Genomic DNA, 17,455 nt, shown 5'->3' with positions numbered 1-17,455 from the left:
TGTTAAAAGAGAGGTATCTTTTTACATTGGAGAGCATGAAGAAATCAATGCAAAATGTAACAAAAAATCAATAGAAAAAGAATTAAAGATAATAAAGAAAAACTTTTACTTCTAGATGAAGGGGTTGAATCGGCTGATTACATGAGAGCCGTAGCCGGAATTCAGCCAAGAGTTAAATGATTTTGGCAAATGGAATCGTTTCAATACTTATCATCAGACAAATCTTCTCAAGCAAATTCCCAATATTCTGATTTAATAACTTCTTGCAACATTTAAAATTGAAACAATCAATGTGCCCTAATTTGAGAACTATAACAGGAGTGACGTATCGTTTTTCACCAATTATTGTGATTTTTAAATTTGAAGTTTTGGCTCCTTTCAATCTCTTGAAATCATCAATAGCTCCACTGATCTGATAATAGACTGGATATAGCTTCTACAGGTAAAGTGAAGCCTAATTATATATGCAAAATTCACTTCCAGTTACCACGGCGAGATACAAATTACTATAGAAATGTAGCGGATAACGTTTACAAACATGGATTTTCGAATATTTAAGACCTTTCGCGACTCCTTACTAACCTCAAGTAGTCATGGATAAAACAGGTTATGCGAATCGATTTGACATCAAAATGATTCCGATAGCTGTAAAATATCGACGTTAGTGGTGATTTAAAGTTGTACATGCGAGAATGTATTTTGTCCCATCGTTGCCAATGCAAGATAGTTCACTGCTCGCTTTCCAATTTCTGAGGCAGTTATGATCTAGTATACGTTTCAGTTCTTTAGAAATGAGGTGAGTTACTTTTTTTATCATTCTTTCTTTATGTTGAGAGATTGTTGGTTTTATTTTGCTGTAACTTCATTTTCATGAGCAAAGTACTACTGATGCTTAAACAAGACAAGTCTATTTTAGTTTCGCACTTTATCTTTAGTTTCCATTTCTGTGGTTGTTTTTCCCAAATGGTATAGTCACCTTGCTGTAGCATTTAGATATGGTCTTAATTAACGAGTAAATATGATTTTCGTGAACAGTAGTATCAACATGTGCATCGAGATCCTTGAATGTGGTCCTCAAATCTATACCATTTACTACAGACAAAGCAATAGCATCAGAATTCCTTTCCCTTGCGGTAAATTTCCATCTGTAGCTGCCAACATTCTCTGAAAGCACCTCTCTGTTTCATTGCATATTACTATTACACTTGCTGTTGGTTTAAACAAATCACCCTGTCTTTTAAAGTCAGGAAAGCAGACTCATTTTGTAGTTTCTTGAACCGACTGCTTCATGACAAACAGGACAGTTTATTTTCTTTGCACCATTTGGGCAACATAGCCAGCCAAGTAACGATATTGCCTTTTAAATTCAGATACAGTGGAAAAGCTTGGTGCATCACTATAATCTTCATCCTCATCTTTGTTGCATTTGTCCCTTGTAAATCATACTTTCCGATGAGAGCAGCATCATCAATTGTCGTACTTGATTCTTTGTTTGGCATTTTATAGGTGTCCCCAATTACTTCCAATATGTTAGTTTCATCTTGTCTGGTGCAGTTGCCATTGCAACCATGGATACTGCTCATCAAAGTCTCTTGTATGCAGCCCTAAATTGTTCAGCTGTTGGGTTGTTGTTAAAGCCTCCTGAGGACGAATTGCTCCAAAGAAAAGCTCTAAATGATCTTGGCTAAATTTATAAGTCAAAATACATTTCATTGGTGCATCTTCCTTTTCAACTCAACAAAATTTGCTTTGTGCTATCAATTGCCAGAAGAAACCCAACAAAGCCAGTTATGCAACGGTTGTGTACATTAGATCACCTGATGCATTTTTCAGACCAATAATGTATTCACGGAAATTTACCGCAGGGAAAGGAATTTCTGATGCTATTGCTTTGTCTGTAGTAAATGGTATAGATTTGAGGACCACATTCAAGGATCTGATGCACACATGTTGGATACTACTGTTCACGAAAATCATATTTACTCATTAATTAAGACCATATCTAAATGCTACAGCAAGGTGCGACTATACCATTTGGGAAAAACAACCACAGAAATGGAAACTAAAGATAAAGTGCGAAAGAAACTAAATAGACTTGTCTTGTTTAAGCATCAGTAGTACTTTGCTCATGAAAAATGAAGTTACAGCAAAAATAAAATGCCAACAATCTCAACATAAAGAAAGAATGATAAAAAGTAACTCACCTCATTTCTAAAGAACTGAAACGTATACTAGATCATAACTGCCTCAGAAATTGGAAAGCGAGCAGTGAACTATCTTGCATTGGCAACGATGGGAAAAATACATTCTCGCATGTACAACTTTTAAATCACCACTAACGTCGATATTTTACAGCTATCGGAATCATTTTGATGTCAAATCGATTCGCATAACCTGTTTTATCCATGACTAATACTTGAGGTTAGTAAGGAGTCGCGAAAGGTCTTAAATATTCGAAAATCCATGTTTGTAAACGTTATCCGCCATACATTTCTATAGTAATTTGTATCTCGCCGTGGTAACCGGAAGTGAATTTTGCATATATAATTAGGCTTCACTTTTGCTACCTGTAGAAGCTATATCCAGTCTATTATCAGATCAGTGGCTAGCTCCCTTCCGGGCCAGCTCGCCCCCATATAATCAGGTTAGCACTATTTTCACCCAGCAAACCGCCCTTTACTTTACACAATCGGAAATAATTTAAAGATGGCGGCTAATGGGAAAGAACCAAAAGCTAAAAGGAAACCATGCATGCACTTGTGCTAGGTCGTTTTGAGATGGCGAGTAATTTTATATTTTTATAATACAGTTTTTAATATCAACATATGAAAATATTTACAGATAAATCTTGCAGTATAAATTTTCATGCAACCACCTTAAGTTATAAACTTATAATCCAGGCTGGAAAATATGTCGTTTTTCGACGATTGTGTAAAATATTATATAAAATATTATATTGTGTAAAATATTAGATTGTGTAAAATATTACATTGTGTGAAATATTATATTTCAAAGTAAAGGGCGGTTTGCTGGGTGGAAAATAGTGCTAACCATATAATCAGGCCCTTACAATGAAAACAAATGAGTGAAGACACGGGAGAGCAGTGTAACCTTGAAATTTCACAAAACGAAATTATTACCAATACCATTCAATAATCGGTAAGCATAGTTAGGTAATATTGCAATCACTGCACACCTCGCAAAACTAATAATTTCTTTCATAAAGCAAAAATTTACGTTTTATTCACAATGACGTCATCAATATCAAAATAAAAAAAGTCAAATTCCAAAAATTTTCAGTACCATTCGATAGACCGGTATGAAATGAGTAAAAAAGTATGTTACACCGTTTACTTTCAGTCACTCGCTTATGAAGCAATCAACGAATGTTCTTAACCATGCTGCTGAATCAACATTTTAAAGTCTTTACTTATAACACAAGCAGACCTACCAACTCACCCGGTTTTAACGGTTTTATCGTCACCTACATCTTAAAAAACTCTTCATAACACCAGATTTTCCATAACTTTCACTCTTCTTTAATGACATATATTTAGTGAAATAGTTTTGAAAGAATCAGGTGGCACTAAGTATTTAATGGCAACAAATATTAAGTATTTTATATGTTATGCATTAAAATTTTCCATTTTCTTATTATGAACAAAAAATCCACTTGATTTTTTCTGTTTGCTGTTTTTGCACCATTCTTTTCTACCGAGTTCTCCTGTTCGTCAATGCGATGTTGAATACCATTCTCTATTAAAGACTCACATACATAGACTTGTTTCGTTCATAATTAGTTTACTAAACAATATTCACCAAATGCGGGTGAAAATTATTGAAAATCTAGTGCTCTGAAAGTTTCTTTAAAGACTTAGACGACAGCCGATAAAATCGTGCAAGTTAGCAGCTCTGCATGTGGTATAAGTTAAGACCTTAGAACGATGAGTCAGCATTTTGATAAAAATCATTCTTGATACTTCTTAAACGAGTGACGGAAAGTAAACGGTGTAATATAAGTTTTTACTCAATTCATACTAATCTTTCAATTGGTACTGAGAATTTTTGGAACTTGCAAATTTTTTTGATTTTGATAAGTATCGATGACGTCATCGTCAAAGTTAATTTCCTTCAAAAGAAATCAGTACGGCAAAAGTAGATATGGTGCAGCTATAAGAACATTTTTGACAAAGCTCTTATCCGTGCCGATTAGTTTCCAGACCTAAGAAGTAAACCGTGAGCGCCCCTTTCCATCATGAGACGGGTTTAGAAGGAGGTTCCTAGACATTCTAATGAGCCATATATTTGGCATGATAATGAGCCTAAATATTTGTCAAAACAATCAATTATTGTTCACTTCATTTTTTTTTTGAAAAAACGTAAGCAAAATGTGTTGTTTTTATGCAAAAACAATATCCACAAAATACATTTTGTATTGCTCTAAAATGCCCAAAATGGGATTTCCAAGGCTCTGAAATTCAAATTTCCCAGGGGAGAATGCCTCGGACCCTCCAGGTGCGGGGTGCCTCTGTCGTTTTATTAGTGATGTTTGAAAAGTCCTAGATCCGCCCTTGTTCCTAAAGTAAATTATTTCAGATTTACATTTTAACTAGTTTTGATTATGATTATTTCCTTTCTGCATTTGTATGTGTGGTGATTGTAATGACGCTATTGATGAAAATAATTGTTTTTTGTCAAATATTGGCCACTTTACGGTATACTTTCTCCTTTATCAATTGGCCTCATAGCAACGCTAAAATGAGCGAATTCCTGTTACTACTCAACGTAAAATGTGAATAACTTCACAGCTATTTCACTCCATTTATAATGCACAAAAATCACAGTTTCGTGTTCGATGTTAACAATTGTTTTCATTGTTAATATACCACTCCTACCAGAGGCTTTGCTGTTTTCTTGAGCGTAACTAATTTCTAGTGACCTTGTGTGCATTTGTTAATATGAAAAACCCATGATTTGCATAAAATACCCCAACGGTCAAAGATTATTGGAGGAATCAACAAAGTTATCGATTAACCAAGAAGGGTAGGAGCAAAACAAAGCATAGAAAAGCATTCCTTTAAGATCTATATTGTAATCTGCATGGTGAGTAATATACTAGCTTACATTTAAGATAAAGTTTTAGCATCAATGAGAGTGAAACGAGTCGCTGTAACTCATCAAGGGGTATAGGATTTGAGAATGTATTTAACATATTGTCGAATGTTGTGTCACTCTCGTTTTAATTATTGCCCGCGTCAAATATATTCACAGTGACGCACTGACACAGTTTATATTTAGTAATTTTGTTCAAACAATCTTTAGAATCTCAGAGCAATCTTTGTGAATAAACTGTGAGCGCTGGAAATGATGTGTGAATCAGTAGTCTGTTGGAATTGCAAAAATACAATTTTTACACGATTGGCAAAAATTAACAAATGATTGCACTTTTTGCAACAGAAATGACTTTATTTTCTTTTCGTTTTACAGTTGTAAGCTGCCACAATGAATTTAAAGATGTTCCTTGTGTGCTCTATTGTCAGTTTTGTAACCGCCAATACATCACGCCACCGACGATTTGGTAAGTTATGCGTTCTTTAGAAAGCTTCAATTTAATATTTTTCACTCGGACTACCAAAGATAAGCTTGGGGGAGGAGCCCCCCTTCTACCTTTGAAATGGGTATTTTAAAAAGGCACTATTGACAAAAACGTCGAGAGAGCCCTCCATCTGATAAATTTAGTTTTACAGCACTGCATTGAACTAATCAAAATCTTTCTTCGAACGTTTCACGCGTGAGTGTCACTAACGACAAGTGAAACGAACCATGAATGCTTTACATAATTGTGATTTTACATAATATAGGCTATAAAGAGATGACTTATATTAAAAATTGTTTTGAAAAGAACAAAATTCCATGGTGAATGGTGAAAACAGCGACGTACTAGTTCTTAAATGAACTGTTTAAAACCAGAACAGTAACCCAACACTTTTAAAAGAACTGTTTTTATAGCAAGACACTATACATTTTGGCAGACTACTCCTCACTGAATCAACGTCCCGCTAAAGGAGAACTTTGAAATCATGCGATATTTATGATGTTAGGAAAAAGTTAACGTCATCGCTAAATAGGTAACCTTTTGTCGGCAGAAAACGGATTTAGTCAATTTAATTAATACAGACTCCATGACCGCATGACGCGTAGTTGAAATAACGAGGGACATTTTTTAACTCTAAAATTTGGACAGAATATGATTTGGCACAGTGAGTGTTAATCAAAAGATGTTTCCCAACTGCTGAGTCACATGAAATTAAATTTTCATTCGTACAATCAAGTTTCGGTTCTTGTCGTAAAAGAACAGTTTTATTCCTGATAGAAGCTACTACATGTTGCTTTATTGTATCACCTAACTTTTGAGAAATTCTACCTGAATAGAGAGCATCACTTTCTCATTTGAACTTGTAGACTACATTTCTTGACATTAGCACAGGCAGACTTTCTTTTTCTGCTATCTAGTAGAATAATTTTTTTGAAAATATACCTAAAGACAACGTTGCAGGCAAAAAACAAGCTCTCAGAAACATTTTTAGTTTCCCTCTCGATGTCATTTGAGGTCTTGCTCATCCAGGGAAGTTTAAAAAATACAGGGCATTTGGTCGGAGTAAAAGGTTTATCGCGTTCATTGATAGTGGATATGAAAAGTTTGCTTAGCAATTTTTCCGGATATCCTTTTAAAACAAAAGTTTTCCTTAATAAGCTAAGATCACTTTCAATTAACTCCTTTGAGTACAACTTATGCGTTCGCTTTATCAAACAGATGCTTTTGCTTCATTATTTATCTTTCGCCAAAGCTTGGTAGACAAGAGATTATATTTTTTACGAACAATCCGCTGAATTAAGCTAGCTTTGAAGTTTAGCTCTCGAATATAATATATAAATAAGTGGCAATTTGGAGCCTTATTTGACCACGCTGGGTTGAATCTTTCATGAATCTGAATGGATTTTTGCTAAAATTTATATAGAGAGTAATATATCAGGATAATCTGTTCATATCATATCTGCTCTTTTTAAATCAGGAATGATAACCAAGCTGAATTCGATAAGTGATAACTTATTTAACTTTCTAGTTTTGTACATCTATCGTTGAAAAGGCCAGGAGTGAGTGTCATTCATGAAATGGGCATTTTCAAAATTTTGTTTGGCATTGACATAACTTGGCTGACTGGAAATCTGTAAAATGAGATAAATCTTGATTTGTCCACGTAGCAGATTTCTTTAACCCCTTTAAAATGACCAAGTATTTGATTATGCAAAACGAAATTGTTAAAGAAGACTTCCAAACGGCTGCTTTTCTCTTGAAAGGATGGCTATTAGCGTATGCGCAAAGAATACGTAATTGTAATGTTACCTCAGACATATAGTTGTTGGCTTACAACGTCGTGAATCCTATTACTACAACATCGATATCTTGCATATATAAGTCAGAACAAGTCAAATGCGTGTTGATTTATTGATTGAGTGAACGACATTTCACATACATCAAAAAACTGTTTTCAACAACAATTTTTAACGATAAAGAAAAAAATGGTATTTTGGGAAAGTGATAACAAATTAAACGTTAAAGTTTGTAAGAAACAGTAAAAAACATTATTTTCTTACCTTTGAACACAGTCACCGGCATGAAATCTAAGAGAAAATGTTCGCAAAATTAGTAGTACAGCTAGTCTAAAAGGTTACAAAGGCCCGTTTCAAAACGTTGCATTTTATGTGCGGCGAATGCATTTAAAACAATAGAATTCTTTGTTATCTTTTATTTTAAATGCATTCGGCACATGTAAAATGAGACGTACGAAACGGTCCAAAGAGTTATTTGACTGAAAATTGAGCACAAATCGCGAACGAATTTAGTGTAAATAATATCAATTTTATAATGTTATCTCAACAAAATTGAATAATTTATTTCATTTTGCTGACATATGCCACATACTTGAGAGACTAACCACAAATACCGATTTCTTACCTACTTTTAGGCGGCTATGGCCCTGTTGAACCAGCAGGCGCTAAGATTCAACAACTTATTAACCAGGTGCGGTTTTATTCTACATGTTTTATCTGATGGCAGTGCAATGTTTCAAGAGTATAGCCCGATATGTTATCAAGGATAATGCATGCAATTCTTGATACGTGTGTGCGTGTGTGCGAAACAAATATTGTCTAAGTCAAAAGTCTTTATGACATTTCTAGTAAAAACTTTCCTCTTCTAATGAGTGCATTGATTTATGTTGCAAGCTCACATTAAGTCGAATACGTATTCCGCTTTCAAAGATAGACTAGAAAGCTATAAAATGGAAAAGGAATGTGCGCAATATTCTGTCTTAGGTTCGCTCTGACGCTGAAAATAAAGCGGGTGAAGAGTTTTCTGTATACGTGGCAGAAAAGTACAGAAAACAAATTGTATCAGGCACTAATTACTTAATCAAGGTACTTCAATATAAAAAATTGCTAAATATATAATATTGGCTATGGAAAATTGAATAAAAATTGCACATGATAAAAGAGTGCTCAATATCTTCATGGATAGTACAAAATAGAAATTTATAAAAGTAAAAAAAATGATATCACAAACTTATTCTTTACAGAGTGTTTCACATCTTACAGCGATCATCAGGTGAATGAAAACAATATGATGATCGCCGTAAGGCGTGAAACATTGTGTAATGAATGGTTTCATGATATTGTTTATTTTACTTCTATGAACTTGAAATATTGGTAATGTCTTGCGCAATGATACGCATTAATTAAATGTAAATATTTATCAAGGTGTATGTTGGTGGTGGAAAATATGCTCATATTTTGGTGTTCAAACCACTGCCGTACACTAAGAAACCACCCGTACTCAATGGCATACAACTCAATAAGAAGAACAATGATCCACTTGAAACCTTTTAAATTCTTCTTACTTTCTTACTTTTTAAAAAGTCTTTCTTAATTTTTAGTTATAAGCTAAATTGCAATGATATGGTAATTGTTGTAATGATTAAATAAAAAATGCATTACATTAAAAGTTGAATTCGTTTGCTGTTTAAATCATTTTCAAAGTCAGCTGAGTTAGAGAAGATACAAGCTACAAATACAGTTCTTCACATATGAGACAACTCTATGCAATTTACAAATGGAATGTTTCTTTTAAAGCAAAAAGGCAGTAGCAGTAAGTGGCTTAAAAGTAAGTAAAAATAATTTCAAAACACTTAATCACTCATGACAAAAATTGCCTGAACTCTTTAAAAAAGTTTTTTGTTTAATAACGCTGGCCTATAGAATCATTACCTACAGAATTGCAAGAGAGTGCAATCCACGTTTCTCTTTTAAAAGAAAAATTGGTATAGTCGTTAGCTGTAAAACTTGGAATGGTGTTGGCAGTTCATAAGTTTTAGTTGTGCAATATAAAATTTTTTACAGTAAGATGAACACAAAAAATGACATAGCATTGCCAAGTTTGAGAACTAGATACGTCATTATTCTCGTATATATTGTTTTTAATTATCTCACATTTTAACATTTTGTCCATCTTCATAGTTTTACATTAGCAAAAATCCATTATTTTATATTGTATTTATGTTTGCAAATATTGTTACTAGTCGTGCTTGTTTTAGATATTATTATCAATATTACAATAATATTATGTAATATGAATTTGTCAATATGCGGAGAATATCTTTGATCCTCTCCACGAATTATTGTTTAATACCTTTTTTTTGTTCCACAAAATTTGCTATGTTGTTACTTATGATAGTAGCAATTGTTTGGGAAAATATCAGCTGGAAAAGCCTTCAACTTACTTTTTATACACCGATCCTTTGCATAAAGGCGTATTTCTGCGATAAGCCACAGCCTTTATAACCACTCATTAGGTAGTCATCTTTCTTCATTTAAAATGAATCAATTTCAGTCCTCGTGCAAAGTATATCTTTCGATTGATTAAAAGATGTCTTTTTGCTCTCTTGCTCAAGCAGGAGCTTAGAAAGCGCCAATTCATGCTTTGTGATTTGAATGCGTAGCTCTGTCACTTTTGTTTCTCCACAATGAAATTTTGCCTTACCATAATAAACACAGAAGTACATTTTTAGGTCATATGTGTGTGAAGTACGCTTTAGGCGAAGATTACTGGCTATAAAGAGGTTGATTTCCATTTTATCTGATACAGCTCGAGTAATTTGCTTCTCAATATCACTCAATTTGTCTCAAACAATACCAATTCAACTAGGATCAATGTGTTCAAATGGTTTGCTCTGGATATAATGGGTTCCGGTTCCGATCATTTTACGAAAATGTTAACTTCTTTTAAATGTTTTGTAAATTTCATGCAGGCCATGCAGGTGCATATTACTATACAGGCAAGAAATCAGCATCTCCAAGATCAGCATCTTTGGCATTAGGAAAAACAGAACACATTGCCTCCCCCCCATCCTTCCCCACCAAACCCAAATAAAATCATGCAGGCACTATCACTACAGGCCTACATTGACAATAAAAAGATAAAATGTCATAAACAGAAGCATGCTTTTGTTAACACTATTATTCATAATGATTACCTAGTGAACTTATTCTATCTAGGAAAAACCTTAAAATAACAAACTTAACTACTCGATACGGGAAACTGAGATTATCCGCAAACGTAATTTCTGCAACCTCCTAGCGGAAGGTGTTGCAATTTTTGCTGACAAATGAGGCGAGGCAACACTCCCCTATTCGATAGTAACATCTAGTTATTGACATCATGTTATTTTAACAGTTGGAAACAAGTGATCTCACTCAGTCAGGTGACCTCGGTCTACTCAAGTCAAGAAATATCAAATGCAAAATTCGATTCTACAAAGTAGCGACAAGAAGTATCAAATAATAAATTAGAGACTTTGTCGTGGTGAAAAATCTGAAATGAGTTCTAAAGATCGCAAATACCATAGTGAATGGTAAAAGTGATATAATAAGTTGATAGTTCTTAAAAGAACTGTTTTAAGTAAAGAGCATTAACCCAACAGCTCTAAATTAAACGACACGATGCATTTAGGCAAACTACTCCTCAGGTGTCAACGTCTGCTAAACGAAAATTTACAATCAACCGATATTTATAATGCCAAGAAAGAGTGTACGTCATCTCCAAAAGGGGAGATGACGCTCAAAACAGAGATAAATTAAAAACATAAATTAAAAAGATAACATTGCTCGCGAAAAACAAATTCTCCGTAATATTCTTAGTTTCCCTTTCAATATCATTAGAAGCCTTACCCATCCATGGAAGTTTGATAAACACAGGACACTTAGCTGGTCCAAAAGGCCTATTCTGCACATTTTTGTGGATTACAAAGTTTATCAAGCATTTTTCCTGAAATCCATTTGAGAGAAGTATATTTTTCAATGAGTTGAGATCACCCTCAATAAACTCCTCTGATAACAGTCTAAGCGTTCGCTTTATTAAACACTTTACTAAAGAAATCTTTTCTGTGTGAAGAAAGAGTCGAAGCGTATGTACAGACCCGTAAAAGTTGTCTTGCGATGAATGCTTGTAATGAATTGACCATTGCGTTTATGGACAAGAACATCCAAAAACGCTAACTGACAATTTGATTCGTGTTCAGACGTAAAACTTAAAGAAGGGTGAAGAGAACAGAGCTTATGTAAAAATAATTGGTGATTTTTGTCGTATCGAAAAAGGGAAAAGGTGTCGTCAACGTAACGTTTGTACCACAGCACTTCTGGATGCCCAGAAGAGGCAAACATCTTACACTCGTAATAGCCTACAAAAATATTAACAAGTACTGGTCCAAGAAGAGAACCCATAGCCATCTCAACAATTTGTTTGTACATGATATCATTAAAACCAAACTCAACTCCTCTAGTGGCCACCAACATTAATTCTCTATAAGCCTCTTCAGACATGGGTGGGGCAGCCATATCCGAATGAAAAAGATTATCAACACAGATTTCGATGATTTCTTCTAAGGGCAGATTTGTTAAAAGACTGGTTACATCAAAAGAGCTCATTGTCAGATTATGATGAGCGGAAACATTTAGTTGTTTGTGTTGATTAGTAAAAGTAAATGAATCTTTTAAAGCGTGAATTGAGAACTTCTATAAAACAGGTGAAAGTACAACTGACAGTTGTTTAGCTAACTCATGATGAGCTGAGTTAATCATGGCAAGAATTGGTCGGAATGGAGCGCCCTCTTTGTGAATTTTGGGCAATCCATACATGCGTGGTCTCTCTGCACTGGTTGGGCGAACTAAAGTATAAAAATTCTCACTAATTTGATTTGACTTTCTTAATTCTAAGAGAAATGTTTGTAATCTCCTTTCTATTGAAGAGGTTTTGTCGCAATCTGGCAATTTACGAAGCTTGCAAAACTTTTTCTCGTCGTTTAAAATGTCTAGCATTTTGCTATTATAGTCCTTCCTATCTAAAATCACTACACCAGAGCCTTTGTCTGGTTTCCAAATTACAATATCCTTATTCTTCTTCAAATTAGAAAGCACGATCATATTTTCTATTGTTAGAGAAAATTTTCACGTAACATGTTACGCGTTCTTGGTTCTTTCATCTCATGACCGAACAGCAGAATATAGGCTACCGCTACAAATGAATTCATGAGCGAGTAATCGTGCGAGTAAGTGTTGGAAGACAAACTCGTGACTTAAGACCAAACTATCTTTGTTTGTTCATTGCGAGACGCAAGACTTTTAAAATACAGACAATTTTGCGTATGAAGAAATCGCAAAGGACTTAGAGCTGACAAGTACAAAATGTTTTGAATAAAATTATTTGTTGATCGTTGGAAACATACTCAATTCTCATAGCATCTTGACTTTACTGAAAATATGTAATTAAATGCGTATAAGCATTGGTACACATCGTTTGTAGCATATATTTTGCTGTTTGGTCATGAGGTAAAATTTGATCGCTATTAAAGCTCTTTTATTGGTTATATGGTATGACAACATTCACAGCGTACATAACGCAAGTGACGAGTTTTTGCCTCTCGTGGCCAAAAATGGGTGTAGATGAAAAACGGGTACTGATGGCGGATGCATATAAATATGGCGGACACAGATGGCAGACGGAAACAGAAAAGGCGCAAAATAAAATGCCTTTAGTTCGTTATTAGAATATTCTTGTACTCCATTGAAAAAATAAAATTGAAAAAATAAAATAAAAACGAAACTAAATGCGAGTATCATTAACATTTTCATAAATGAAATTCTTTTTCAAGATGTTTGTAAGAAACCTAGGTACAAGCAACAGTGGAAGATACGTGCAGCTCTGTTTTTAATGATTGTAAAACGATATTTACAACTAAATTTTGCGCATTTTCCTTTTCCTTCTGCCAATCGTGTCCGTCACGCACGCCTGGCGGAAAAAATTCGCAAGTGGAAATCCAGCCTGAGCATGTCAAGAATACGTGTGCTGCCACGCTGGTGCGTAGCAGCAGTTACATAATTTTCGTGACTGGGAATAATTTGCCACATATCGAAAGCACACATTTAACAAACAGCCAAGAACGTCAAGTCTAAAAACTTGATGAAAATTGAAGTCTTTGGCAATAAAAGGTTTGTAAATAAACGACAAAAAATATCATGTGTGCCTACGATGTATAAATGTGAACAATAAAGCAAATTTTAGGCCTGCTATATAGTAATTAATATATGGAAAATTCGGAAGATTCAATAAATGTCTCAACTAACTGCCATAAAAATATATTTTCTTTATTACCATTAAAACATTGTAAACCTGTAGTTTCGGTCAAACAAATTTGCAAGAACGTTATTTCTTGTCATAAAGAAATCCTTGTTGTCGTTAGCACAAAGTAAGTTGCTTGAACTATTCAACGTCCGGTCCAGACGAGTTATTTGTGAAATACTTATTATTTTTTACTTAGCATTTACCCTAAAGAAGCAAATTTCCTTTGCTTCTTGAAAAGTCTTAATGTCAACTCTTTGTAGCGACTTTGCAACCCTGTGCTCTATTGATATGGGTGAATTTTATAATCGAATTGTTAATTTTTAAAGTCGTTTTGTAAGTAAAATGTTCATCATCAAATCGATTCATCTGTGCTTTAAATAAGCATTGTTTATTAAAATCACACCACAAGATATCCTACAGCTGAAGTATTTTATTAGTTTTAGTCTTTTGTTAGTAATACTGCGATTGTGATCTTTCGTTTCTGTTATAAATCTTATATATATGACGAAAATTGCCGATTATTGTTGTTGTGGCGTATATATGTGCTTGAATATTTAATCACTGGGGGCATTCGAACAGACTCCTAAAGTAGTTTGTTACCATTGTTTCTCGTACTGGAGTTCTACAATTTTATTTTTTTCACTCTTAAATATTGCTGATCCTCTCCTTTTCCTTGTCGCGCTTATGCTGCAAAAACGTAAAGTACTACAAACCAAATGCTTCTTTTGAATTCCATGTTATTTTTGTAATGCGTGACACACGTACGTGGGCGACACTTGATCGCAATAAAATGATCATATGAATTTACATTCGCTGGCATACTCACAAACATTTTTTGTATGCGTCGTAAAGCTTCTGACCGCTTTAGTAAAGAATAATGACATATCTTGTCTTCTCTCCTTATGTATATAATACAGGTGACTCTTCAAGAAATGCTTGCAAGATTTAGCTGCACCGCCTGCACGTTGTACAAAGCCCTACGCGAGGTCACGCGAATGTAAACATTGAGTCAATTTCAAGAGACCTAATTCAGCGTTTTAGTTAATTACACAACAAATTGAAAAGTTGAGTGCAAAAATAAAAAATTTCGAACTGCAGTTGCTCCCGTAACAATAGTAAATAGTTTATGGCAAAAATATGTTTATTCCTATGAATGGAAACTCATGTATTCATTCATAGTTTTGTTGAATGTTGCGTAGGTATATGTATCAAGCATTATGAACGATTTTACAAACTTACTATAAATCATAAAATCATTTTTTAGTATGCCTTTCTGGCTTTCTCGATGTTATTGCGCACGAACTAACAATTTTATTTTAATAATGATTTAAATTGTTGTTGTGATAAAAAGCCAAATACTTTTCTATTGAAGTTTTTATTAATTAGATTTTGATTTTCTTATTGAAATCCTTTTTTGTAGATGGAATCAAGAGAAACCCTTAACGTATTATATCTTAAAAAAATTATTATTGCTGTTCAAAAGGAACTTGCGCAATTTTTCATTAAAAAATGGAACTTTCATTATAAGGATACACATGGAGAATGGAAAAACAATGACATTAGTGGCAAGCAACTTTGCATTTTAGAAGCAAAAAAAAGACTAGACAAAGATACCCAAGAAAAATATGAGAATGGAGACACCAGTAAGTGGGATTGCAAAATATTATTCACTGCAATACTTTATTCAAACTCAATTGGAAAGCATCTTGACAAACATACAAAGGACGCTATTCATGGGCTACGAGGTCAAAGAAACAAAGATGCACATTGGTATGAAAGCAAATATCCAGATATTGATTTCGATGAAACAGTTAGTATTGTCGAAAAATCCTTTAGAGAATTGGAATTTTCTCTTGACGAAATCAGTGAAATAAAAAACAATCGAAACAGTTTTAATTCATTTAAAAGTCTTCCTTCTAAGCCCGATCATTTCATCGTTGAACGTAGTCAATTACGAGATGAAATCATCAAAGACCTTAAACAATTGAGGATTGATAGCAAAAATGAACTTACATATTTCTACATTTCTGGTAAACCTGGCAGTGGTAAAACTCAACTTGCCAGACAAGTTTTTGAAAAAATATCGTGTGATTGGAAAGATGAAATTTCGTTCGTAATGACTCTTGATGGAAGCGATGTTGATTCTCTTTTAAAAACCTACTGTGAACTTGGAAACCTTTCACACTGTAGCAAGTCTGATGTTAAAAGATGTTTGGAGGAGAGTGCCACTACAATCGAGAAAGTTGAAAACTTGAGGTCGTTATTATCAACTAGATTAAAATTTTGGCAAAATTGGTGGATAATTGTTGACAATGTGGTACATCCAAAAAAAATTTGTCCATTGCTACCTCAAATAAAAAAGCCCGAATGGTTAAACGGACAAATAATATTTATTTTCCAGAATACAGGTGACGTACCTCAATATGATGGGTTTACTAAACATATTTCTATATGTAGTGGAATGAATGATGGAGAATGCTCTCAGCTGTTGAAACATTACACTAAAGATGAAAATGCTGATGATCAGTTGTTAAGCAAAGTATCACAGGAATTGGATCGTCAACCGCTGGCTTTGGCTGCTGCAGGTTGTTACGTCAGTCGCGTGAACAGAACGAATTGTTCATTCACTTGGATGCAGTATTTAGAGAAAATACTAATAGGAGAACACAAAAAAATTGAGAATGCTTTTGTTGGACGTTGGAACTCAGCATATCATAAATAATATATTATTGTGTGCATTTAGGTGTATCAGAAAAATGCCGATAAACCTTAAAATCGAGTAAAGCTAAAATATATTCATATTCTGCCAAATAAAGGATATTGTTGGTTTTATGTAAAAAATTGATCTCAATTTATTTCTAGACAATGTAGCTATTAGTTTCTGTTTATAAATTTCCACAATAATTTTACATTTAGTAAATAATGACATTTGTTTACATTCCTCACAAACTTAGTAATACAAATAAAAGGATTGAGCGAAAGTTGACGAAATTTTTGTGAGGTCTGGTTGTGTGCAACCTGTGATTGCGTTATAAAACATTGACTAATCAGGTGTAATTGATGATATTTTACTCATCATTCGATATGATGCTACTGATTGCGCAAAATGGATATCTTAAAAACTTCAATGTTTTGTGAATTATAAGCGATGCTTCTTAGAAAGTCTCTGATCTGATTGGTAAATAATTAGTTTGAAAATTAAATTGTTTCTTCATGAACACATTCACAACTGGTATGAAAATATAAATTTAGATTAATATAAGTTTGTGATGTTGCCCAACTATTTTTACAAACTCTGTTGTGTTAGCTTTTTGGTCCGCTGTCCATAAAATTGTCATTAATTAAAGACGTATGTATGCAAATCAAGTCAAGTCATAAGGGTGCTTATTAACCTAATTTATCTGTTGACTGTGCGACAACTCATATAAGCTACAACAATGTTTTGATGACAATATGGTATTTAAAGTTAGGAAATTTGTTTCAGGAAAAAATAAATTGAATTTGTTGTTAACATTAATGGGAACTATTGAGAATTTCACTCTGAAAGCATAGAACTTCAAATCAAGCAAGGGTGATCAGCAAATTGAGAAAGGGTTTGACCGTTACTGGCAAACTTCTTTGACTGAAATGAGAGCACAAAGCTTCATTTCAAATCCAGAAAAATTTGGTTTAAAATATTAAATATAAAGTAATATTGCATTAGTGAAAAATTTTGTGCGCTGT

The 17,455-nt window shown here is 33.8% G+C and overlaps 1 protein-coding gene and 1 long non-coding RNA gene across 3 annotated transcripts; both read left to right on the top strand.

Annotated features, from left to right (window-relative positions):
* Positions 1-4,989: 4,989 nt before the first annotated feature.
* On the top strand, positions 4,990-9,067 carry LOC124449445. Its single transcript, XR_006949400.1, has 5 exons — positions 4,990-5,103; positions 5,488-5,578; positions 8,028-8,083; positions 8,377-8,478; positions 8,818-9,067. It is a non-coding gene; the product is annotated as an uncharacterized LOC124449445 (long non-coding RNA).
* Positions 9,068-13,483: 4,416 nt separating this feature from the next.
* LOC124449473 lies at positions 13,484-16,958 on the top strand. 2 transcript variants are annotated; one of them, XM_047000389.1, is made up of 2 exons: positions 13,484-13,599; positions 15,153-16,958. In XM_047000389.1, exon 2 carries the CDS (start codon positions 15,153-15,155, stop codon positions 16,452-16,454), a length of 1,302 nt encoding a protein of 433 aa, XP_046856345.1. In that variant the 5' UTR covers positions 13,484-13,599; the 3' UTR covers positions 16,455-16,958. The 2 variants fall into 2 exon arrangements, with proteins under 2 accessions (XP_046856345.1, XP_046856346.1); XM_047000390.1 differs by lacking the exon at positions 13,484-13,599 and adding an exon at positions 13,774-13,856.
* Positions 16,959-17,455: the final 497 nt, after the last annotated feature.

The sequence above is a fragment of the Xenia sp. Carnegie-2017 genome, unplaced genomic scaffold, assembly GCF_021976095.1.
Source record: "Xenia sp. Carnegie-2017 unplaced genomic scaffold, XeniaSp_v1 HiC_scaffold_23, whole genome shotgun sequence".
In the NCBI taxonomy this organism is placed as follows: Eukaryota; Metazoa; Cnidaria; class Anthozoa; order Malacalcyonacea; family Xeniidae; genus Xenia; species Xenia sp. Carnegie-2017.
This window is presented reverse-complemented; position numbering and strand designations above follow the sequence as displayed.